Below are 27,797 nucleotides of genomic sequence, written 5' to 3'. Positions count from 1 at the left end.
CTAGACAAGCATATGAGCTGTATCTATGGACTTCATCCCCCATCTCCTCCCAAACCTATCCGGTTTGGAGGAACATCCCCCATCTTCTCCTAAACCGCGGAGTACATCCCCCATCTCCTCCTCTACACAATGCATATAAACACAAAGGTTCTATACACAATATAACGCATGTAAACACAGAATCACATATGCAATCAATCAATACATAAAGTTAATGTATTCTACCAACCGTCTACACATGATGCATATAAACACATTGGTCATATACACAATCACTCAATACATAAAGTTAATGTATTCTATCAACCGTCATACTCTATGACACATCCGATTGATTAGTTTTAGTTTGCCTAATCATCATGCATTGTCTACAACAATCAACACTACCCTCCACCGGTAGCCCAAAGCAATTATTTCTAAGCAGGAAATAAATGCACAAATGGATAATATATCAACATTTTCAATTCAATTCCTCGTTTTCTTCAATTAATTATATGCATTAATTAATTTAAACCAATTAGGGCAAATTACCATAATTCACAAAACAACCCTAAGGTTCCATTTCCATCAATGTACCAACATTAATCTCATTTCTCTATGCCTAACATGCATATAGGTTTATATATTTAAAACCTGACTTTTGTAAAATTACACAAAGGCCCAAACTTTCTCAAAATTACCCAACAACCCTCAACATATCAAAATGCTAAAATTCAAAGACAAAGCTCATAAAATGGAGTAGGTTATCCCTACCTCGAATGATGGGGCTTAACGAAGAAGATGAAGAAACGGAAATGCTCCAAATCCCGAAATTTTCGGATTAAAAGATAGCCCTCGACGATCAACACAACTTTTGTAAAGGCCCAAGGTGAGAAAACAACTCCTACTAGATCAATCCTAAGAGAGAAGTTAGGGTTTTAGTGAGAGGAGCTCTCAAAATACCTTTTTGGAAAAGTAGGAGAGAGAAAGGATGTTGAAAAGTGAACAAAAAGGTCGGATCTCGGCTTTATATAAAAGTCGCCCCACTCGAGCGTCCAAACCCCCGCTCGAGCGTCACTCACAGACTCCCGCTCGAGCGTCAACAATCCCGCTCGAGCGGTGGATACACACTCCCAGAACTTTTACAGAACCAGGTCTCCGCTCGAGCGTCAACCCTCCCCGCTCGAGCGTCACACAACATCCCGCTCGAGCGTCAAAACTCCCGCTCGAGCGCACAACACTGCAGAGGAGATACTGGAAGATGGAAAACTACGCTCAAGCATCGAAAACCCCGCTCGAGCGGACAGACGACAACGAAGGGCCCGCTCGAGCGTCAAAATCCCCGCTCGAGCGTGAAGGCCAAAATCTGGGCAACTACTCTTGGTTTCTAAGTCCAACCAACCTGTAACAAACTCGCCCAACACAACCCAAGACTCAAATGCAAGGAGTAAAGGATGTAAACAAGATATACACAACAACCAACTCCGCGGAACCTAAGTCCGGATACAACAGTAAAAGAAAAGGGGAAACCAGGATCGCTATACCACTCGAGCGTAAGAAACTCTACTCGAGCGCAGAATGCAGACTCCAAGAAGTTTTACAGACAGAAGGCCGTCGCTAAAGTGTAAAAAGTCTCGCTCGAGCGAAGAACACTACCTCCTCGGTATCTCTACAGGCCTGTAAAAGTACTGGGAGTTCACAAAGCTCGCTCGAGCTAAGAGGCCAGTTTCTAAACAACAACAATTTGAACCAATTAGCAACCAACCTGTTCCAAACACACCCAAGACACTCCAATACTCAAACTCAATGAGAAATGAGGGAAATAGGACATTAACAACAATACAAAACCACAAAACCCGAGTCCAAGATACAAAAGGATCGGGTTAAAACCAGAATCGCTATAAAAATTACCATTCTATATTTGAAGAATACAGGGTCATGGGCGCCATATATGATTTTTTTTTTAAAAAAAAAAGGCCCCAAAATATTTTTGGCTATTATACTAGTCCACAAAAAAAAATCCACCTAAATTTAAAAGGACTCAACAAAATTCGATGAAGATTCAAAACTAATAAATGATTGAGGTGTGAAAATTATATGGGGAGATGCACCTCTGAATCTCTGCATAAGATTGGAGTCTTGAATAATAGCATCTCTTTTGTGTGAAACTAAAGCAGCAGAGGTGTGAAAATTAGAGTTGTAGCTTCTGCAGGTGTATGCCACTATTTTTTTTTTTTTTTTTTGCCGTAGTTATGAAGCTTCCTTTCATGGTGGAATAATGATTCTTAATGATCTCAGTGATCTCATTAAAGTAAGAGTAGCTTTTGGTGGAAATTATTTGATCTAGGATGCCCATTTCCTATCATTGTTCTTATTTTCAATAAGTAGCATCCGAGTAGTAGTCTATGAGAACAAGGTAGGGAATAGCAGTTGGGCTCTCTTTGTGTTACTGTTATGTTACTTGTTTCTTTCTATTCTATCTTTGTTCCTTGAGTTGGTTGCTCACCAATTTGGGGGTGTAGCATATGATAGGATGGGTTTTTTGGTGCCAACCTAGTTAGGATAATCGTGCTCATCGTGATGCTTTTTTGCACTCACCTATTTTTGTTGATGTAATTTGTTCTTGTACCGTGCTATTTCATCAATAAAGTTTCTCTTTTGCTGATCAAAAATAAATAAATAAATGATTGATGTAGTGAATTATTTAAACTAATAGATGATTGTTTTTACTTCAAAAAATCGAAAAGCCTGTTTATTTGATGAGTTATTCGAAATTAATGGATGGTTGTTTTCCAAATTTATGAATTGTATATAGATTGCGATTAATTACATTAGTTACAATTATTTCTGAAGAAAAAAAAAATCAAATTTCAAACTAAATAAATCTTATCTATGCCAGTTATAAAAATTTTATTATTTTATTAAAAACATCAAATTTAATATTTTGTTATTTTAAATAAATCTTACCATTGTTTTATTATTTTATTCAGCAGCTAGCTAGTTCTAAATATTTTGATCAACCTTCTATTTATTTATTTTGTTTATATGATTTTGTATGGATTATGAATCTCCTCAATTTTATTAGTTTTGAACGAGTTTTGGTGTGGGCAGGAAAATGATATAGGGTTTGCATGTTTAATATGCATGTTTAAGTTCAGAATTTATCATAAATTTTTATTTAATTTTATCCTTTATAAATTCATAAACTGTATAATAAATTTTAATTTTCTAAATTTCTCGAATAAAATTAATTTATACAATGATGTAGTGGCTTTCATTTATTTAAATGTAGTGGCTTCTATATATACTTTGAATTAATGTTAGTTTTTATTAATTTTGATTATTTGGTAAAATGATAGTAATCTACATTGCAAATACACACAAACATATATAAATTTTGCCGTGTCCATATCTCTATTTTTTTGAAATCGATGTGTATGTCCATATCTGTGTGCGTGTTCGTGTCTGTACTTCACAGCATGGTAGCGTCTTCTTTATTATGCTGCCAGAGTGTTGGGTATACCTCCTTAGGGGAATATGGGACTTAATTAGTTTATTAAAAAAATTTAATTTGATTTGGTGTTGGTTATAATATATTTTTAATATATTAGATCTAACCTTTGGAGACCCAATAGGTATTTAATAATTTGTTTGGTGGCAACTAAGGTTTTGACAAAAAGCCCAAGAGTTCACAATTGGTATTATATATACTTGCTAGGAGGCAGCGGCTAAGTCAATTCGGTGGGTTTGGTATATGCATAGTGCTTGGTGTATAGATTTTCAATTGGTGGCTGCTGTAAGGATTGGTCCTTTTTCGGCTGGTGCTTGGGGATTCTTTGGATGCTTTGAAGCATTATTTGTGTACATATTCGGCTGATTTGGAATATTATTTTGTGTCTTCTATAATTTTGTTTTGAATGTTTTTGTTCATCTATTTGGTGGGGTTTTTGCTCTTGATTATTTGTGATTATTTGGAATTCACATAAGGGTGGTTTTGTGAGACCATTCGTGTCTCATTTGTAATCGTTTGGAAACTTTTTGATTGATAGCGGAATCGGATTTTGATCTCGTAGACGTACCTCACATTGAGGGAACCACGTAAAAATTCTTGTTTCGTTATTGATTTATTTTTTTCATATTAGGTTTTATTCCCATTGCTTGATTTACTAGTGGGGAACCATATATTTTCCCTAACACATAGCAGGTACTCATCAAGTCATTTCTTCATAGTTTATGATTTATATTTTCAAATTTCCAATGATGGTGTATTTTGTTGGCTTGAGTAATATATAGATGGTTCTTCAATGTTCTAAGTAGAACGAAAAATTAAAAATTGCATTACCAATTTATTCATTTGTGTTTTCTTTAAAAATAGTCTTTTTAATCAATTTCTTTGATTTCCAACTATGTTTCTTTGTTTTCTACGTCAAATTTTATTCTGTTGCATACTTCTTTGCTTCTCTAAATGTTAATTTTGTGCACTTCCAGATCGCGTTAACCATTTGGAAACATTCTTTTCAATTGCAAGAACTTAAGTTATAATTTGTTGGGAGGTTCTCTACCTTCAGGCCTGGGTCTTAATTCTCTTAAAAAGTTGTAAGGTTACAAACATCAGTACATTAGGGTACATAGCATTGTTCCTTACTCTATATGAAGTCTTCTTATGTCATCTTATAACTTAATCTGTATCATTTCTAATGCCCAGAGGCATTCTAAGATTTACCTTTCATTGACTGGTTGATAAATGTATGCTTTAGAATCTTCTCTCTTTTCACATATGTTATTGTGCTTTATGTAAACAATTTTCCTTATAGTTACTTGGCTTAAAACGATCATGTTTATTTTCTCGGACTTCTCATCTTATTTTTTAAATTAGCTATAGTCTCCACCATATATTTGAATCCCTTCACAAGGAATGTTGTTTGCATACATACCCAACAATTTCTATGTGGCTATTCATATTCTATAATGCTTGTGAAAGTGAAACAAAGGGATTTACATATGTTTAAGTGAAACAAAATGGAACAGATGTGCATGTATCAATCCTTTAAAACACTTCTGCTAGATTGAGCTGAAATAAAATAGAAGAGAGAAAATTAAATTTTTCATATTTTTAATGCTCCTTTGCTGCCATTGGCACATGTTTCCTCAAGAAAAACAAGTTGGCAGCCTTCATACAATGTAGTTTGTTCCACTTTAACCAATGAATTAGAAATTTCAACATGCACATAACTCTAAAAAATCTAGAAAACCTAGGGCCTGGGACTTCAGCAACCAGCGGCATCAAAATAAAAAATAACCGTAAAGGCCAACTGGTCCCTGCTACATAGACTATATACACCACCACTAATGGCAGACTCCACAGTTCCCTAGTACAACCCACCAAGATAAGCAAAATAAAATAAACATTTTCTGATATTAAAGATTTTAGACATAAGGCAATAACATAAGAAAATAACAACAGAGTATAGCCATAGTAGATCAACAAGAGGGCGCAAGATGTAGCCATTCCATGATTCCACTTCTTGTCAAACTCCAGCAGCAAGAATAACCAATGCTGATATCACAGTAGTTCCTTCCATGGAAATGTATTGGTTGTAGCCACCACCAAGGAAGAGTGTCATTTTGTTGAGACTCAAATGATCCTGGCAAGGGAGCTTTAAGTATTACCAACACATAGGTAGCACCAACCATTTAGCAACAAATAGGTGAAGGCTAGTGCCACTCAACCCACCATGTGACCTCTCATTTCTAATATTATGTGGCATTGAGATATGTGGCTCACAACACTCAACCCTTAGAATATCTTCAAGTTCCATGGACAACATCTACACAACACAGCAAACAATTAGTAAAACACATAGTGTACTGCTCCCCTTCACTCAACTCTCATATAGAGAAACTCCTATCACTTAGTAGCCCTCCCATAGCTGGATATATGGAGCTTCAAAATGGATTCTGGTAAATTCCATTACTAAAAAAACCAAGAATCAACTGTTGATCTAGGCAAATTGTATACAGATAACAGTCTTACAACATGTAATACATTTCTATAACAATCTAAAACATAACACTTTAGGTATGAAAATAGGTTACAAAACTCTATGAAGAAAATCACCAAAAATTTGAATTAGCCACAGAAATACCCAATAATCAGTTCAAACACTTAGTAAGGACCAAAGTGACTTACACAAACTCATGGAACAAGCACTAGACTCCTGATTTCAAAATTAAGCTCAAACTTGCATTTTTTGAACTCTTTGTTTGGGGGGAAATAAGTTATAATATAAAACAACACAACTGAACAAGTTTACAAGGGACATACCCCAGGCCCTAACAAAAACTATACATAAACAAGCCCTAATGAAAACAAAACCACCAACTGGACTAGTAAGGGACTACCTAGGCTGCAAACATCATAGACCTGTTCATAACCCCCATCCAAGTTGGAGGGAGGAGATGAACAAACCTTAACAAGCCTAGTTAAGCAGGAGCACCAAAATGATAATATAGCAACATAAACTAGCAGCAACTGGAGCAACCCAAACATCCAAGCTGAGCTTCCATAATCAGCAACAGTAAGAGATGGCCAAACAAAAGCCAAAAATAATTACACTACCCAAAATAACTCATACATAGCCCGTAGGAGAAGGCTAAAAAGAAACCAAAAATAATTACACTGCCTAGTGTTCTAGTATTACAAGACACTCCTATATCCTCTCATCACTAGGCCCACACCAAAGAATTCCCTATTAACGTACCAGCATAGATCTAATCCTACAAGAAAAGGTTAGGGACACTCCTTTATGATTATTTACATCTCTTAACCCACAAGCTCACAACTGCCCACCTTCTAACTATATGCTCACACCACACTTAATCCGCAATCCCTAAAGAGAAAGGCCAACAAACAACCTACATAGCAAACTGTTAGGGAAAACATGTATAATGACATATAATGGCTCACATTCACTCAACCCTGACTATAGGTAACACTTCACTCTCAACTCAATGCTTCAAACATCTGCTCCAAGCACCATAACTAGGTACACTAGTAATCAAATGAGGCCAGGGCGACCTGCAGAAACTGTTAGATACACCTACTAAAACATCAATTAGGATATGCACAGAGGATAAATGAGGGCAGCCTTCAAGTAGCTAAAAACCATGCATCATTTGGATTCGTTTCCAAATTTTTAAGTGACAGTACTCTAAATCTAACCGTATTAAAGCTGTTCAAACCAATGATTTCTTCAGGAATTTTTTCTTTGGTGAAGACTCTATTATTCCTCTCAAGCCAAATAAGGTAAACAGTGCAGGTAAGAGCAAGCCTAAAGATAATAGAGCCAAGTGAGTTACCATTAATAGATTTCGCAATATGAGACACAAAACCAGACCAGTTTAACACAGGCCAAGCCACATTTTAAAATAGGGAAAACCATTTAATAATCATGAAAATGCCCAAGAATTGTTTTGAGCACCTTATTAAGGACAAAAGTGACTTGTAGAAACTCACGATATAAGCACGAAACTTTTGGTTTAGAAATTAGGCTCAATTTTTAACTAATTCAAAAAAAGATGAATTACTCATGTTTTTACACTTAAAAATGAAATAAGTTTAATTAATTCAATTAATTTTAACTATATTTGTATATTATTTTTGAAGTTAATGCATTGATAAAATACTCATGTTTTTATCCTTTTGTTCACAGGTTGGTGACGGATGTTCGTGGTTCAGTAGTGATATATATGGTCATTAAAGATATGATAATTTGTCATTTTGCACGTAGGCATTCCTTTTATTTTTCTTTGTTTCATTTTATAGGTTATTTTGTTGAATATTTAGATACTTTTAGGAATTATTATGTTTGGGATTTATGGATATAGTTAGATACATTTTAGGATTCTTATGTTTAGTATTGTTGGATATTTGAATAAAATTTGAAATATTGAAATGCATTTGATATTAATTTGGTTACATTGCTAATTGTTATTGTAAAACAAGTATATAATGCAACGGGTAAAAAAATTCAGATCATACCTTGAGGTGATAGAACCTGAAGTGAAGAATCTCGTGGGTAAATCACGTGCTTCTAAAAATGCGAACAATGAACACCTAGCAGTGGAGTGATACCACAGTATGAGTATCACCCACACAGTCACAGTATAAAGGCTGTATCGTTCTCTTCATGGGAGAGAGTTAAAGAGAGAGTCTAGGAAAAAAGGTTATGGGTAAAAATCACATAACGTACGTGATATCAATATATTATATAAAATATATAATTAGATATATAAATATATATATATATCAATCTATCCATATCAGTTGATATGATAGATATAGATATCATGAGTGGTTATCCAAATAAGTTTTGAATTCAAATTCAAACTTACATGGATAAGGTTCAAAAGGTTCATAGCTCATGCCACATGAGCGCCCAATTTCTAACATCTCCCACTCGCTCGTGAGTTGGCATGACACAGCCACATCTCTATCTCAATCTCCCCAAATATTAAACAATCACATCCTAGCCAATGAATCGTGCGACCGCTGAGAAACACCTGCATGTGGAAGCTCTATACTAGAAACTCAAAAAAGAGCCAGCATAGAGACATCAACCCAAAAAATAGAAATAATGTCTCATATACCCCAGACCCATCTAATTACACCGGTCCAAAAACCATCTCTAATCCCTCGAAAAGAGCATGTTTGACCCTCTCAATTCTTGCAATATATTCACACTCAATCTGCCTCTCATATAGAGCGATGTGAGTTGCCAGCAATGAATATATAACAGTGGTGTAATACTAGATGATCTTCCCTTTGCCCTCATACCATTTAGTTTAGGATTGACCGTTTTCCCAGTGATATCCCTTAAGGCCGAATCATACATGACCGCAGACAACATATCAAAGTAGCAGAACATCAACCCCTTACCTTATGACATAGTCAAAAGTCACAAAAGGGTACATAAATGAAAGTCATATCAATAATGACACGTAAGACTCACACGGTGAGCAAACAGGGATCCATTATCTCACCTCATTACTCGGTCGCCAAGCACATGTAGTATGAATACATGTTACGGTGGAGTAACTCTTCCAAAAAAAGTGACGTCATACTCGATACACTGTACAGATATTAGTCTAGTCGCTTTCTAGCGCCTAACCCAAATTCTCTATTTGCTCACCTTCCAGGCGCCAAATGAGATCTCGCATCTGGCTAATCATAACAAGCACAACATGGAAAGTGGGTACTAACAGCCATGTTTGGTCCTTATCACGAACTTATCTTGGTTGTAACCAAGGAGACATACATAGTGGATAATTTAAGCCTTTCTTGGCTCTAAATAAAAATAAACCACTAGTCTCATCCTTGCTCGCTTCTAAGCGCCAAGGGTGATTGCTTGTGTGAGTGAGCCAATCTTGCCTGCTGACATCATCACATGCTAATCATTATGACACAAACCATAATAATGTCAACATCCCATCATCTCATAACAAATAAGTGATCGATTTTAAAAAAAAAAACTCGACCACAGCTTGCGCAATTCTAGACTCCAAACATAAGCCTTATCAGCACCTCTTGCAATAAGTATATACAATGGAATCCACCATGTGCGCCTCATATGAAGTGATTCAACATCACTACCTCTTGCGCAATAACCTCTCTAAAGATATTTTGGTGACCAATTTGCGTTTATTCTGGATGCGTAGGAGGAAGTCTTCTCATGGTCTACACTTTTCTCAATGGTGCGACTTTTCAGTATCTAGCGAGCCTTATGCCTCAACAATGACTATCCAAATTGTGCATAACTTTAGAACAGTTTCGCATCATAATGGAAAGTCAACCAAATTATAGAAATGGTTAATCCTCAAAGACTTTGTCTTAAACTGCGCAACGTTGATCCACTTTCTAAAAACAGGGGACTAGAGCCTTTGGCATTATCCTAGGCTCTTTATCATCTTGTAGAGCAATCATGAATGTTTCCCTCTCAATCACCCAGTGATGACGTGGAAAATTTTCACATTTGCTACCACGCAACAAAAAATGTAGAGTATTCTTCTCTAATGGAGTAATCCACTGGTAAGCACATCGCTTCCACTGTCTCTAGGATATTGGAAATTTCTTTCCATTCTCAACTAGGCTACATAAAAGCGCTATGCTTAGAATTTTCTATCTTATAGAGTTCCAAAACTCTATTCACGTCACCTTTACTAAGAAAACTTTATGTGACTTAGTTATACTACCACAAAGCTGCTTACATATATGTACATGACCCGGAGGGTTTACATGACAGCATACAATAATGCACCACATGACCCTATGTGTTTACAAGACAGCATACAATAATGTGCTATAGAACCCTAGGTCTTAACTTCGCAACCTTATGAGAAGTAAGATAAGGATAAGCTGCTTAACGGTTACAGATCGTCCATAGATGGCTCTCCGCTAACCCATTACTCAAATGGAGTGTAAAATCTGATATGGAGGGCACTTAGTCAGGGATATAGGCAACAAACTAGTGCAATTCCCAATTGGGAAACATTTTGCGCCATCATCCACCTAATATTAACAATATTTAATTCCTTATCTCTACTACACCATTGTGTTGTTGAGTACTAGGAATAATCAATTTCTAAGCATCCATTTCTCTTCACAGAGTTTTCTAAAATAACTCAAATAGATACTCGCCACCTTGGTCAAAACTAAAAGCACGAAAGTTGTTATCTAATTGATCTCAACCTCATATGTGCAATGTCAAAAATCATCTTAAAACTTTTGACTTATGGGAGATCAAATAGTCTTGACTCAAATACGTATCGTAATCTATAAATGTGTCAAGATTGAGGCTTAGCTATCATACCCTTACACATATCTAGTCGCAAATATTATAGTGGATTAAATGCGCCAAAACGAATGACCTTTTACGACTTTCCTACTTACTTGTGCGCAACCATTGTGAACAAAGTTACACATTCATATGAGAGCAGGATGTCACAAGCGAGTGGGCCCGAAAGGGCCTACTCAAACCATCCATGTCATCTTCTCATTAATGTGATTAAGTATAATAAACCACCGACTAATTCCAATCATTCTAATGTGTGAGTTCTTGAAGACAAGTTTAAAAGGTTTAGGCCCAAATAAGTAATGACTCATGACTAATTCATGTTCACTAGATCATAAAAGGATGTCATGGAGATATCAAGTGCGCTTAAGTCGCAAATTTAACTAGTAAGTGCTAATCCCCTGCACCTTCAAGTCAATTTTATTCTCCATACACTTTACTGCATCTAGTTGAAAGATGACGATGCTCCTCTTGCCATCTTTGTTTCTCACTTCATAGTTACTTGCAATTAATTCTACTATCCACAAGAAGGAGAGAATAAGCTATCAATCTATGACAGCTCCCGAAATAACTTAAGCGCGAATTAGGCTAAAGAGTCTAATTCAACACAATGCTCTCACAAGCCATGCATCAAATTCTTAGAGTCATAACAACCTTGTCGGCCTTGACCTTTTCATTACTATGCTGCAACGTTTGCGCTTAGTGGTAAACATTATTCAAAAACATTAGCCTAGCTAAGGAACCATACAAAGAAGCACCTCCTCATGTCTCACACTCAAGTGTGGAAACAGTAAGTGTCCAAACTTAGACAAGTTGGCAATGTTAATAGATTTTGCAGCCACTTGGCGCTAATCTCTTCACTTAGTATTAATAGATTTTTCTACTACTAAGCGCTAATCTTTTAACTTCAAGTGATACTTTAATGCACACTATTATAGTGCATGAAATTTTGCTCCATCCACTGCCAACAGTTGGATAGAGAGCAAAACACTGCTCATATTGGCTACTCATCTTACACTTAATGACTAATTCATTTAAGCTCGCATTTCTTGGACGACGTGACTCTTGAATGTTACTTCTTCCAATGATGCAACATCATTACAAGTCAAATTACAAAGTCAATCCACACAGCTCAATAGTCAAGATCATATATAGATCTATTGAGGGCTTACTAATTTCACAACTCCAAAACTCGCCAACCAAAACTACGTAGCGTGCCGCTAACCATAGCGCACACATTAGTTTTTATCGTGCCAAAAAAGGCAACAAAACCACAGCAACTTTGAGTCATGTTTCCTTACTTTGGCTCAATTAAGGTCTGACCTAAAGTCTCCAAGTCTTTTGCTCATCTAAAGAATAGGATTACATTGTTCACATTTGAACATCTCTACTAAGTCTAGGTCAACCAAATTAACTTCTATAAGCTAAGTCAATTTAGAGAGAAATTCACATTGGGATTAATTTGATTAGCATAATATAATTTTGCCGCAAAAATCTAAATTAAATAGTGACAATATTACACAAGTCACAAGATCGAAAATCCGCTATGCTCGTAATCATCTCTTGCGCCACAGGTGACAATTATCCAAAATTTAATTTTATTTTATTTATGTGCAAAATATTAGTTTTCGGGAGTAAATCTACAAAGATTTCTGTCAACCGAACAACCTCCCACTGACTATGGCATGTCTAAAAACATGATAAAATATTCTAATTCCATACAATAGCATCATAATGTAGATTCACAATCAACACATGCTATGTTACAATTAATAATGGAATTTAAATAAATAAAAAAATTAATCATGCTATTCGAATCATAACATATTAGAAACTCTAGGCAAAACAACAATATGCTATATTTAATAATCAAATTATGCCATAATAGAAAGTATATCACTTCTAAAATTTTCTGGAATTTTTTGGTATTTTCTAGAATTTTAAATAATTAATGAACACACATGAAATCATAAATAAATATTCCAGAATCTGGAAAAATACAACAATCATACCAGCAAATAGTAAACCATTACAGTGGTCTACAGTAAAAATTTCAGCTCCAGAAACTTAATCACGCAACACCAGAAGCATTTTATAGTAGAAATAATGAATTATTATTTCAGGAAAAATATTTTTTATTTTCATAAAATTTTGAAAATTTTACAGAAGATAGAAAATTTAATTCTAAGTCTAACAGTACCAACCACGCTTAAAACAAAGCCATAACGAATTACTTATGACCATTTAACAAAATTCTAGATTTAAAAAAAAAAAAAAACAAACAAACAAACAAACCCTTACACCCAGCCGTCAAACCAGCCAAGCCGGCGCGGAAAACGGAGCGGCTCAGCTTGGTGCGCCGCTCAGCGCACGGCTCGCACGTGGCAGCTCACGTGGCGCAGCTCGAAGCGGCTCGGCTTAACACGCTCGTGGAAGGGTGCAAGTCGCACGCGTGGACGACGCAGACAGCGCGTGCGTGGCAGCACGTAGGAAGCGGGCCTGGCATGTGGTAGCGTGTGGCAGCCGCTGACGACGTCATTTGTTGCATGAGGCTCACGTGCCGCCTTCCGGGATGTTTTCTGGTCCAATTTTGGTACTTCCGGACTCCATTTTCCAAAATAAAAACTTTTGTGGTCTCAAAAAAGATATTTAATGAACATAAAAGATGAGGTGTATTACACTCTCTCTCTAATGAAAGTGGAAGTGCAGAAATCCTGCACTTCATCTTCCTCCTCAAGCCACCAAAACAATAAAACGAACCCAAATTAAGGTTTGATGTATCTCATTAACCGTAAATCCAAATCTAACAAATAATATAAGGTTTCGAAGGTCTCGAAACAAGGATTCTAAATATGTAAGATTTGCAGACTGAAATTAAAGCATGTAAAACCATCATGCATGTAAAGTTTCGAATATATAAAATGGGTCTCCATTTTTCATTGAAATCAACCAGCGGGTAAAAAAATTCAGATCATACCTTGAGGTGATAGAACCTAAAGCGAACAATCTCGTGAGTAATCACATGCTTCTAAAATGCGAACAACGAACACCCAGCAGTGGAGTGATACCACAATATGAGTATCACCCACACAGTCACAGTGCAGAGGCTAGATCATTCTCTTCATGGGAGAGAGTTAGAGAGAGAGTCTAGGAAACAAGGTTATGGGTAAAAACCACATAACGTACATGATATCAATATATTATATAAAATATATAATCAGACATATAACCATATATATCAATCTATCCATATCAGTTGATATGATAGATATAGATATCATGAGTGGTTATCCAAACAAGTTTTGAATTCAAATTCAAACTTACATGGATAAGGTTCAAAAGGTTCATACGTCATGCCACATGGGCGCCCAATTTCTAACAATTATGATGCTGTGTTAAATTTAGTTTGTATTATTTGTTATATATATTTTTTTTTGTATATTTTACAGACAAATAGAGGTTACAGAGAAATTGGATTATTCTCATGTTTCTTGGTGGCTCCTTCCAGTTGTTGGTGCTTGTGTGTGATATTGTTTTTATTTTGATTTGCTCTTCTATGTGAACTGTCCATGGGCTTCTTTTGTGATAGCTTGGATGATTATTGTTTTTTGTTTGTAATAACATTAGTTGAGTTTCCATTTCCCAAGTGGTTTATATGCCTTGTTTGGGCCTGTTCTAGACATCCATATTATTATATGTGGTTCTTGAATAGGTTAGTGTGATTCTTAAACAGGTTATAAATGTGTTTCTAGTGCTGGTTTGTTGGTTTCCTATTTGAATAGGTGCTGGTGCAAGTTTGTTGTTGTGCAACTGGAGCTGGTGTGTTTTGCTGACATATGCTGCTAGCATGCTATAGTGCTCCTGTGTCATGCGTTGCTTTGATGTTGTACTGTTGGCCTGCTGTAGTGTTGCAGTGCTTCTATGTGCTGGTGTGTTGCTGTATGCTATCTGTCCGTTATGTGTTGTCTGTTGTATCTTGCAGTCTATTGTTGTCTGTTTCTATATGCTGCTGTCTGTTGTAATCTGTTAGTTGTGTTTATTTTGTTAGTTTCCTTTTGGTTTGGTGGAAAATGTTGTTTAGTTGTTAGGCTTTGGTGCCTTATTTAGCTTTCGTTGTCTTGTGTTTTGTTGTTGATAGCTCTGCTATGCTTGAGGAATGCCTATTGTAAATTTGTCAATCTTATAAAAAATATAAATGATTTTCAATTATTTTTGCTGATGCAAATTTGTTGTTGCCAAAAAGTAAAGCTTTCTCGACAAATAACTAGTCGGTAAATGTGTTGCCAAAAGTTTATTTTCGCCGACTTATATTGTATTGCTAGAAGTGTATTTTTTGCTAATGCAAATTTGTCGTTGCTACAAGTAAAGCTTTCTCGACAAACAAATCTTTGTCAAATGGCAACATTTACCGGCGTAAATGTGCCACCAAAAGTTTAATTTTACTGACTCATATTTTGTTGCTAACAATATATTTTATGCCAATGCAAATTTGTGTTGGGAAAAGTACTACACAATCATCATATTCGAACTACTTTTACCGACGCAAGGTGAATTGCCGACGATGGATGAAGGCTTTTATCGACGACTATGTTTGTCGCTAAAGGCATTACTTTTACCAATGCAATGATAATTTCGTCAGTAAAACTTTTGCCAACTCATTTTTATCTACAGGTTGCTGACGTAGCTCTATGTGTCGACAAAATTTTTTGCCGACGAGTTTTTCCTTTTGGCAACATATTTTTATTGCGTTGCAAAAAATGCAATTTCTTGTAGAGACATCACTCTGATGGAGGAATTATAAAAAAATATAAAAAAAAAATATGTGTTAATTAGGTCTCATTTTGCAATTCATTCTTTTAACTTAAAAGTTAAAAATCACTAAATAAATTAAAAAGTCAACAACATATACCAAAAAGTCAAGAATCTCATTTTCTCTCGTTTTCTTTTTTTTCCTTGTTCTTTGTGTTTTTAGTGAATTTTTTCTTAATTTTTTGAATAAAATTTAAAATCTTTAAATTCTATTCAACAAGACGAAATGAAATGTAGAGCTTGTTTGGGGAGACAATTTGGGCTAAAATAGCCATATAAGACAAAATAGGTTATTTTAGCCATAATCATTACATTTTTTTTCTCACAAAAGTCAAAAATGTCAAAAAATCTACCACAAACAAGATTTTTCAATCCCAGACTAAAATAACCAAAAGGTCAACTAACATCCCTAACGGGCTCTAAAATCATGCAGCAGATTGGTTTTTAGTTACACCACCCAAGCAGATGATACGGTTTGAATGGGTTGTATTTGGTCATTTTCTCTTGTGGAGAGAGACATTCTCAATATGGGATTTGTGGGTAAAAAAGCACATAAAATGATATAATAACTGGTGTTCCACTGATGCTACGCATGAGTTGTATTTATAATAATTTGTATATATATGAATTGTGATTTTTAAATTTTATTTTTATTTTTTTTGGCATACAGAAAAAAAGAATATAACAAATGCAGCATATCTTCAATCAATTATTTTATATTTGCTTTTATTCAAAATTTAAAAATAATATACAGGCAAAATTTATAACTAAATTACGAAAAAAATTATTCCTAAAGATATTTTTTTACTTCTATATAAATACTTAAAAAAATAACCTTGAAAAAGGTAGTTAATATAAATATTATACATTAAGTAAAAAAATGAGGTTAGCAATTATGATTACATAAATTTACTATAGTTTTAATTTCAATTTTTTTTGAAAAAAAAAACTATTTTAAAAGCATATTATTTAACTAGTACCAAATAGAATTTTCTTAGCAGAAAGGAAAGTTATAAAATTTTGCTGCAAATTTTTATATGTCTATTATTAAACATTCTATTCTACTTATTTGTTTGTTTGCTTGTTTGTTTTGGGAGTTTTGATTTTTTATTTTTGTTCCACATTCATCGTATTTTTTTATTTATTTTTCTTCTTCTTACTTGATTTTCGCGTGATATTTCTTTTATAGTGCATCTCCGAGTGTATTAATGAAAATATCATACACTTAATAATGCACAAAATTACAATATATAGAAAAAAAAAGTAAGTAATTGCCCAAAACTAAAACTACTTTAAGAAAAAATAAAAACAAAAATAAAATTGTTGAAATAGAAAATGATTTATTTATTTATTAATTTTTAAAAATAAAATTTTACAAAAAACAAAGAAAACTATATATATATATATATAAATAAAGTATAGAAACCAAACATAAAACATAATACAAAAAATAAATGAATTATAAGATTTTCAAGAAGTGAGACTCACAAACAAATTTCGTAAAATTTTGTCTATTCATACACTTTTTGTGTATATTTTTTTTGTACCTTTAATCCCGAGAATGACATTGAAATAGTTTCCACTTTTTGCATTAGGTCTATCTAATAGCTTTAGCAAACATAGATGTAATAAATTTCATAACACAAAATACAAACAATTGTGAGACAAAGTATCTAAAAAAATAAAACCAACATTCAATGATGATGTAGAAGCACACCTGACGTTTTAATTGGAGGTATAACTACATAAATCGCCATAAAAGAGGAAGACAACCTTTATTTTTTGTCACAACAATTACATAACTCAATATATAATTTTAATATCTCTCACTCTTCCACACGTCCAATTCTCCATCAATATTAGAATGAATACATGAACCAAAAACAAAAACAAAAAAAGAAACATTTGAGAAGACAAAGAAATGTGGTTTGAGACCTTTCAATTGCTGAATTCTATTCATTAATAGTTATTAGACTTCAATGGTCGAGTTTTTAATATTTGTTAGCCATTAAAGCTGAATTATTCAGTTTCATCTATATTCAGTTGATAATTTAAGAGTAAACATCCGTCAAGCAACACACAAATACTTGGCACATTTTTTGAGCATTATTAATGAAATGCTTAGTATAATTTTTTTTTTTTTTTTTTTTGCAATTGCAACTTGTTATTTTTTTTAATAAGAATTTATATTTATTTTAGATATATTTTTAATATATAAATTATTTTTTACAGTGTAATTTTTTTCTCTTATTTTTTTTCACAATTACAACCTGTTATTTTTTTAATATAGAAATTATTTTTTTTTAGATTTTAATGAAATGCACAGTGTAATTTTTTTTTCTCTTTTTTTCGCAATTGCAACCTGTTATTTTTTAATAAGAATTTATATTTGTTTTAGATATTTTTTTAATATACAAATTATTTTTTTTTAGATTTTAATGAAATGTAGAGTGTAATTTTTTTTCTTTTTTTTTTTGCATTATTTTTTAATAAGAATTTATATTTTTTTAAAATATTTTTTAATATACAAATTATTTTTGTACAGTATATTTTTTTCTCTTTTTTTTCGCAATTGCAATCTGTTATTTTTAATAAGAATTTATTATTGTGTTTAGGTTTTTTTTTAATATACAATTTTTTTTTTTTAGATTTTTTACAAAAATAATTTTGCAATCCTATCACTAACCACAGTGTGAGAAGTTGAAAATAGTGCGGTAGTAAGTATGAGAGAAGTCAAAAAGACTTGTTGGTTGGAAAAAGTCAATAAATGTTGAGATTTTTTTTTTAATCAACAAATTAAAAAATTAACATTGAGATATTAGAACTTGTGAATTAGAAATCTCATTTTCCTTATATAATATATAAATAGATAACTAATCAAATTACTTTAATACTTTCCAAAACTAACATTCAAAAGATAACTGTGGATAATAAAGCACATAAAATTATAATTATAACTAATCAAATTACTCTAATACTTTCCAAAACTAACATTCAAAAGATAAATGAAGAAAGGGTCTTGCCATGAGCCACTGGCCACAAAGCCATCAAACGATCCGGTCCATAAAATCTGAGCCCTTGCGGACCACCCCTATTATTTAATTGTTTATGATGACTAATCTTTTTCACGAACACGGACGAAACATAATTATATACAAATAAAAAAAGTAATACAAAATTTTTATATACAAATAAAAAAATTAATACAAAAATTTTATGGCTTTGTTTGCTATATAGGGTTTGGGTTAAAATAGTCACAAAAAGATATAATTTGCTAAAAATTCAATGAGACAAAACATCACATCGAAAACATCACAATAGTTAAAAAAGTCAAAAACTTATCCAAAATAAGGTTTTTTAGTCTCAGACTAAAATAGCCAAAAAATCAACCCATATTCCAAAACGAAGGCATAATAATGTCATTTAATAGTGACTTTTCATTTTAAAATAAAATATTTATAAAGATAATTTATATTTATAATATTATTGCAACATCCATTTTATAATATATTTTGTATAAATTTTATATATGAATTGAATTTTCAGGTATTGTTTGATTAGCAAGATTAATAGTGAAGTGACTAATAATTTATAAAATAGTATAGAATTAATTATCTAGTTAAATTAGTTGGATAAATGATTCAATTCTGTTCACGTACATTTTGCAATGAATATAGAAATATATAATCATAATTATATGTTAATGCTACATTATTAGTTGTACAAATTAAAAAATTCACTCATTTTATTAAAATCGAATATCCATCAAAATCCCATACATTCAAATATGAGTCACATGATTAATAATCTTATCCACCCAATTAAACAGCTCTTACTGTCCAAATTGTGACAATCGCCTCATTTAAAAAGTTAGTTATTTTAATAAATTATTTTAATAAGTTAAAATTTTTGGATTTGAGAATATGATTAAATTTTTTATAATTTAATATGATATTTGTGAGAGAAAAAAAATAAAATATGAGTTTGATATAATATTTTGCCCTATTAACTATTTTAACTTATTTTATATTTTTGTGAATTTTAGTATAAAAAAAATATTAAAAAAAAATAAAAAACCCAAGTGATATTTAGTTAATTATGATTGTTATTTGAATAATGACCGATGAGGTCTTTGATTATATCTCAAGTGATATTTAGTTATAACCTTGTTCATAATTCATTGTGAGATTAGTTATAACTTAACCTCAAAGAATTTGCTGTAAGGTGTATCACTTGATGGCCTTCGGGCTTCTGTTGTTCTTTCCCTCTTTTTCTTGTTGGTTTCTCACCAACTTTCGATGGTGCTAGCAAATGATTGGGTATCCTCCTTGGTGCCAACCTAGTTGGGATTGGGGGGCGTACTTTGATGCTTTTTGCACCTCTTTCTTTATTGATGTTTTTTCGTATGTAATATATGTTTTCTCATCAATAAAGTGTTTTTTTGCTGATAAAAAAAAAACTTAACCTCAAAGAGTTGGCCTAGTGGTTAAGATTTGAGGTTTGGGGGATGTGCTTCTTCTAATGTCTCAAATTTGAAACTTCTTAAGTGTAAATAATTTCTTGTGGCCATGTTTATATAGGACAAAAGCCTTGGTTTTAATTGAGACTCTTTCAAGTGAACAGTAGAATTGATCTCCTGAACTAGTCAGATCTCCTGAACTAGTCGGTTCAAAAAATCAGTTTAACTGGCATATATTCTTTCTCAGGGGTGTAGGGAAGAAGTCATCTTAAATTATTGATTTAAAAGATAATGTAAAAAATGTAAACTTAGTAGAGTGGAGCATTGAACTCTGGATTATTTTTTCATGATGGGGAGAAGGTAAAGTTGGAACGTATTCATTGATTTAAGTGATAATTTAAAAAATGTTAACTTATCAGAGTAGGGCATCGAACTCTGAATAACTTGTCCATGATGGGGAAAAGGTGAAATTAAAATATATTATTGATTTAAATGATAATGTAAAAAATATTAACTTAGCAGAGTGAAGCATTGAACTCTAGATAATTTTTCAATGATGTGGGGAGCACGTGAAGTTAAAATGTTGAAATTAAAGACATAGATGTGACATTGATCAAAACAATTTTTTTTTTAATTTTTAATTACACCTAACATAAAAACACTTAAAAAGTATAATATTTGTGGAAAAAAATCTTTAAAAAATACACTAAATACCAAAAAATACACAAAAAAATGAAAATTCAGTTCATTTTTCGTATTTTTGTGTATTTATTAAAATTTTAAAATATTTTTTCACAAATATTTTGCTATTTAGATACATGTCTAAAAAAGTAAAAAAAAATTCTTAAAACTTAAAAAATATTCACTAAAAACGAAAAAACACAAAAAATAAAAAATTCAATTTTCAAACCCAACACACTATACACTACAAGAAAAAGCAGATTTCGCGACTAAAAATAGATTTTTCGTCGCTGAAAGTAGCAAAATTGGCGACTAAAATTCAATTAGTCGCCAAAAGTCACTTTTGGCGACAAACAATTTAGTAGCCGAATGTAGGGGTTTTAGCGACTAAAAGTCAGTTTAGTCGCCAAATGTAGGGGTTTTAGTGACTAAAAAAATTTTAGTAGCCAAAAGTGAAGGTTTTTGCCGACTAAAAACATTTAGTAGCCAAAAGTATACGTTTTGGCGACTAAAAAATAGTTTGGTCGCCGATTATACTTGTTTTACCGACAAAAATCAATTTCGTAGCCAAAAGTGAACCTTTTTGGCTACTAAAAAAAATTTAGTAGCTAAAAGTCAAGAATTGCCAACTAAAATGCAGTTTAGTCGCCCAAAGTACAGGTTTTGGCGACTAAAATTCAGTTTAGTCACCAAAAGTGCTATCCTTAGGCCGGATTCAATTCTTTTAGCGACAAAACAGAAATTAGTAGCCAAAAAATATAGAATTCGCGACTAAAATTCAGATTTAGTCGCCAAAAGTGCTATCCTATTTTTTTTAGTAAATAATTTATTTTTTACATAAAATATATTAAATAAAAATAATTATTTATATATATATATATATAATTTTGTATTAATACCGGTCAATATAGTATATAAATAATATATGTTGCATTAATATTCATGTGATGTTGTAGTGGCGTAGTGGGGTGAGAGTGATGGTAAAGGTTGAGAATGTTGGGAGGTTGGTGGTTCGAAACTTGGGAACAACAGAGGCAAAATTTTTTTTTTTTTTTTTTTTTCTGAAAATGGCTTTTGGCGACTAAAGTCTGTGGTCGCCGAAAGATTGGCTATTGGCGACGAAAAGTTTAGTCGGGAAATGTATAAATAAATAAAAAAATTCACTATTGGCGACTAAAAGTTTAGTCGCTAAATGCATAATTTCCAAAAATGGAATTGACTATTGGCGACAAATTCTTTAGTCGTTGAAGACCTGTACATTGCCGACTAACAGTTTTTTAGTCGCCAAAGGTATTCACGACCATGTATTCGCGACAAAACCCGCGACTAAAATATTTAGTCGGCAAAAGTGAAAATTCGACATTTGGCGACTAAAAAATGACTTTTGGCGACTAAATTTTAGTCGCCAAAGGTGTGTTTTCTTGTAGTGATAGTCTTTTTTTTTTCCCTTGTTCTTTGTGTTTTTTTATGATTAGGATTGTTTATTGCACTTATTTATTTATTTATGTATTTCTTTTGATTATGTGACAGTGACATTTTTATAATTAAATGTCATTTTAGTGGGTATTCTCTTTTAAAATAACAATTCCAAATGAAATTATGTCATTTAAATAAATAATTTCTATTGGTATATCAGTACTAAATTGTTCTTACATCTCATTAATAGAAATTGGTAGTTAGATGATGAAATTCTAACCACTTAATTAATAAAATCTAACATATGAATGGATATAAAATTGCCAATTCCTTAGTTAGTACGATATGACATGTTTCATTTGAATTGACAAATGCAGGCACGAGATAGTGGGTGTGGTAACAGAGGTAGGTAGCAAGGTGCAGAAATTCAAAGTTGGAGACAAAGTTGGGGTGGGATGTTTGGTTGGGTCTTGTCACTCTTGTGACAATTGTGCTAATGATCTAGAAAACTATTGTCCTAAAATGTTATTCACCTACAATTCCATCTACTATGATGGAACCCCAAACTATGGAGGTTACTCTAATATTATGGTGGCTGATGAGCACTTCGTGATTCGCATCCCTGACAGTCTTCCTCTTGATGGTTGTGCACCTCTTCTTTGTGCTGGGATCACTACTTATAGTCCTCTAAAACACTTTGGGCTTGACCAGCCTGGTATGCATGTGGGTGCGGTTGGTCTTGGTGGGCTTGGTCATGCAGCTGTAAAATTTGCCAAAGCTTTTGGTGTTAAAGTGACTGTGATTAGTACCTCTCCCGACAAGAAGAAAGAAGCTATTGAACGGCTTGGTGCTGATTCTTTTTTGGATAGCCGTGACCCAACTCAAATGCAGGTAACCATTTTTTTTCCTTAATAGCGTTGAGTCTTGTTATGATCAATAGTTAATGGGCATTCTTGATTGATAACTTTTTTTCTTCTTGTTTTGATGTGTCGAATGTAATAGGTTGTTATGGGCACAATGGATGGTATCATTGATACGGTTTCTGCACCTCACCCTCTTCTACCATTGATTGGTTTGTTGAAATCTCATGGAAAGCTCATCTTGGTTGGTGCACCAGAGAAGCCGCTTGAGCTTCCAGTCTTTCCTCTGCTTATGGGTAAGCATTTAACATAACTAATTTGTTTTGAGGAATGTATGTAAAAGAAACACAACACTTCTATGTACACAAAATCTAAACATAGAAAAAATAAACCAAACGTTCATGCAGTCCAACCATAGAAAAATACTCTGAACGCTTACACATACCCATGTGAGTGCTTGTATTTTTTGTGGTTGAATTGCCACTACAACAAAAATCACATTTGGCGAAATCCATATCAAACCAGTTTATTTTCTTGCGACTTCTCTCTAATTATTGAAGAAATATCCACAGCCTCTACTTTCAGCAGAAGTTGCAGACAATTAAATTCCCAATGACAGTAAAGAGATTAGTAACCCTGAGGTATCACTCACTGTCATCTTCCTCTGCATCAACAAATTCTCCGACTAGCGCGACGTCAACCCCAAAAATAATCATAATAATAATAATAATAATAATAATAATAATAATAATAATAATAATAACAATACACATGTTTATTGTACAGTAAAACAATAGATAATACTCATCTTTATGTTCCAAATCTCAGTCCAAACCCCATGCCTGCAACCAGTAATAAAGAGGATATTAGCATCTTTCACTAAGTTCCAATATGCAATGCAATGCGATGCCATACAGAATTCACAAAAATAGAAGTGAGTATTGAAGATTCAAATTTAACGTGATGTGAGTCACATCTAAAGTGAAGCTGATCCACACACTAGCCATTTTTCGGACTACTTATTATGGCTTTGTAGCTTTTTTGTCCATATAAAGAATGACGTGGCTACTGAGTAAAACTTCAATGCAACAATGATATCACGTCATCGTTCATATGTGGTCCTGCTATCCAATCATAAAACACCACATAAGAACGTGAACCCTACTATCTAAATGTAACCATGCCATCCAACTCATTCCACTAATTGGCACAGATGCATAGTGGTGTAGAATACACTTATATGGTAAAAGGGACCCTGTACAGGAGAAGACCACACAAACAGAAAAACAAAGAAAATTAAAATAAAATAAGGACCACACCCCAAAACAGCAGTTTGTCTTACCCAAATTCTGCAACAATCCAAATACAGGCATCCATATGGGCTGTAGCAGAAGTTGTAGCAGCCAACTGTAGCATCCAAAATCACGTATTTCAGCAGCACAGAAAGCTGCAGCAGGAACACTTGGTGACAGAGCAGTACAGTAGCAAAGCTGCTCAACAAATAGCCTAGCAGCCATACCAGCAGAACAGCTCAGTACAAGCAGCATATAGCTGAACATCGCAGCAACACAAAATAAGCACAACACTCTCAAATTGACGATCAAAAGTAACTGTAATACAAGCAGCCATTATTCCAAAAAACAACAAAAAGTAAAAGCAACTATAGTCCATCAGGATGGGAAGCACAAGATTGGTGCAGTTTGCAGCCTGGTCTCCTTGTCTTCTATTTTTAGTCGCCAAAGGTCCATTTTTAGTCGCCAAAAGTCACTTTTATACCTTCCCCGACTGATTTTTTTTGTCGCCAGTGTTGTCGCGAATAAATGGTCGCCCAAGGTTTTGGCGACTAAAAACGTTTTAGTCGGCAAAAAGTCAGGTCTTCAGCGACAAAACTTTTGGTCGCCAATACTCAATTCCACTTTTTCAAATTATCCATTTAGCGACAACTATTTTAGTCGCCAATAGGTCATGAATCGCCGACTAAACTCATTAGTCGCCCAAAACAACACATTTGGCGACGAAACAGTTTAGTCGCTGAAAGCATTTTTCCGAAAAAAAAAAATTCAGCCTTTGCTACTCCCAGGTTTCGAACCACTAACGTCCCAGCCTCTGTAAACCTTTACCAACACTCTCCCCACTACGCCACAAGAACATCACATGAATATAAATGCAACATATATTATTTATATAATATATTGACCGATATTAATAGAAAACAATATATATATATATAAATAATTATTTTTATTTAATATATTTTACTAAAAAAATAAAGTATTTACTAAAAAAAAATAGGGGAGCACTTTTGGCGACTAAATATGAATTTTAGTCGCCAATTCTATGCTTTTTGGCTACTAAATGTTGTTTTGTCGCTAAATACATTAATTTCCGCCCAAAAAAACAACTTTCGGCGACTAAACTGATTTTTAGTCGCCAAAAGCTCCACTTTTGCCGACTAAACTCAGATTTAGTCGCCATTTGTCCACTTTTAGCTACTAAATTTTTTTTAGTAGCCAAAAACCTTTACTTTTGGCTACAAAAAATTTGTTTGTCGGTAAAACACCTATATTCGGCGACTAAAGTATTTTTTAGTCACCAAAACCTATAGTTTTGGCTACTAAATGCTTTTAGTCGCCAAAAACCGTGCCTTTTAGCTACTAAAATTTTTTCAGTCGCTAAAACTCCTATATTCGACGACTAAACTGACTTTTAGTCGCTAAAAGCCCTATATTCGGCGACTAAAGTGCTTTAGTCGGCAAAAGTGCTCAAGTTTGGAGACTAAACTGATTTTAGTCGCCATTTGTACTACTTTCAGCGACGAAAATACTTATTTTAGTCGCCAATTCTGCATTTTCTTGTAGTGTGCCTACCTAACTGTTCTTGAGCAAAAATATAATGAAAGGCTCCTTGGCTTTGTGAATTAGAAATTATATGTACGAAAGGCTCCAAACGCTTAATACACAATGTTTGAATGGCAGGGAGGAAAATTGTGGCTGGGAGTTGCATTGGAGGCATAAAAGAGACACAAGAGATGATAGATTTTGCAGCAAAACACAACATAACGGCAGACATTGAGGTGATACCGATGGACTACGTGAATACTGCACTGGAGCGCCTCGTGAAAGCTGATGTTAGATATCGATTTGTGATTGATATAGGGAATACATTAAAAATAGCTTAAAGTTTCTGCGTTGTGGCTCCTGAATTTGGCTTTTCTGTTTGGACTGACTTGTGCTGTTGGATAGGGATATCTCACAGATTGCAAGTCTTAGAAGTTCTGCACTTACTTTTTCTTGTGTTGTTGCTACTGGGTACTTATTTCTTCTTGTCATTCAAATTTCCAACAGTGTAATTCAATATTTCATTTTGAATAAATGATAGTGGTCAATTTTGCTAGAATAAAACTCTCTGCAATTTATTCTCCAAAATAAAACTCATAGACACAACATTGATAAGTTTAAGTAGTTAATGAAAAACGTAAATATTAGTAAGTTAAGCATTGAAAGTATCCAAGACGTATACTATCAGAAAAACTTCTTGGTCAGTTGGATAGTTTAAGAAAACAATAGTGACAAAAAGAAAAGTAAGGTGAAATGTGAATTGAATATAACTATATTTCACACATATTTTCCTTTCCCCGTCCCTTTTCCTTTCCAAATGCGTCTCCAAATTCATAAACTAAATACAACCTTAGAGTATCTATCTATATCTGTACCATCTATAATTGCAAAACATTGTGTTGTTGCCTTTGAGTTACAAACTCTAGATCCAATTTTTTCATTTCAAATTTAAATATAAACAAATAAAAAATACACATGTCGCAATACTATTTTTTTTTAAAAAAAAAATTTAATAGGTATGAGTTTTCCTTCATTTTCAATAATTAACTTCCCAAAAATATATGTTTGGAAATTAAGTCAAAATCTTAAATTTGGAAATTTAAAATTATTTTGTTATTATTAAATCTTTCTTTATATATTATTATTATTAATAATTGTAGCCCTCTAGAATAGTTAAAATGAAAAATGAATAAAATTTTAAATTTGGTGTCTAGAATTATGTTTTTTCAAAAATATAAAGCAAGTTACACTTTGCCCCCTTTATGTTTGGTCACTTTTCCATTTTGGCCCTTAAAGTTTGTTTTTTTCTCACTTTAGCTCTTCATGTTTCAATTTTTTCTCAGTTTAATCTTAAAGTGAATTTCCGTTAAAAATTAAACAAAAAATGACATATTAACAATCACATGACATAAAAATATTTTGTTATATACAACTCACATCTCTAACATAAACTTAAACTCTAATATAATAATATATATTTTTTATGTTATGTGACAGTTATTGTGGGCTTTTTTGTCTAATTTTGAATAGAAATTAGTTTTAAGAGTAAACTGAAATAAACTTGAAATATAAAGGGTCAAAGAGAGAAAAAATAGAATTTAAGGCCCAAAGTAGAAAAGTGGTCAAACATAAAAGGGACATAGTGTAATTTACCCAAAATATAAATATTTATTTGTAAATACATTCTTAAAATTGCCCTAAAATTTTAATGAACTAAAGATTATGGTGCATGAAAATTCATGAACATTTTTTTAAATTACAAATACATTCCCTGAGATATATTTAAAATATGGATTGCCTCATGTAATTTAGAAAAATACAAATACCCTTTGCAAATATTTTTTATTTAACATAATTAACAAGAAAAATGAAATTCTTAACTGCACTCCTATATAATAATAAAATT

The 27,797-nt window shown here is 33.0% G+C and overlaps 1 protein-coding gene across 1 annotated transcript; it reads left to right on the top strand.

The window, feature by feature from the left end:
- The first annotated feature begins 22,414 nt into the window (after positions 1-22,414).
- Positions 22,415-26,455, top strand: LOC114281685 (putative mannitol dehydrogenase). The gene is made up of 3 exons (XM_028224239.2): positions 22,415-23,085; positions 23,197-23,350; positions 26,030-26,455. Exons 1-3 carry the CDS (start codon positions 22,717-22,719, stop codon positions 26,230-26,232), a joined length of 726 nt encoding a protein of 241 aa, XP_028080040.1. The 5' UTR covers positions 22,415-22,716; the 3' UTR covers positions 26,233-26,455.
- The last annotated feature ends 1,342 nt before the right edge of the window (positions 26,456-27,797 follow it).

This window comes from Camellia sinensis, chromosome 4, assembly GCF_055761805.1.
Source record: "Camellia sinensis isolate YWXY chromosome 4, ASM5576180v1, whole genome shotgun sequence".
Classification (NCBI taxonomy): domain Eukaryota; kingdom Viridiplantae; phylum Streptophyta; class Magnoliopsida; order Ericales; family Theaceae; genus Camellia; species Camellia sinensis.
Note: the sequence above shows the minus strand (reverse complement) of the source record. Positions and strands in the feature narration are given on the sequence as shown.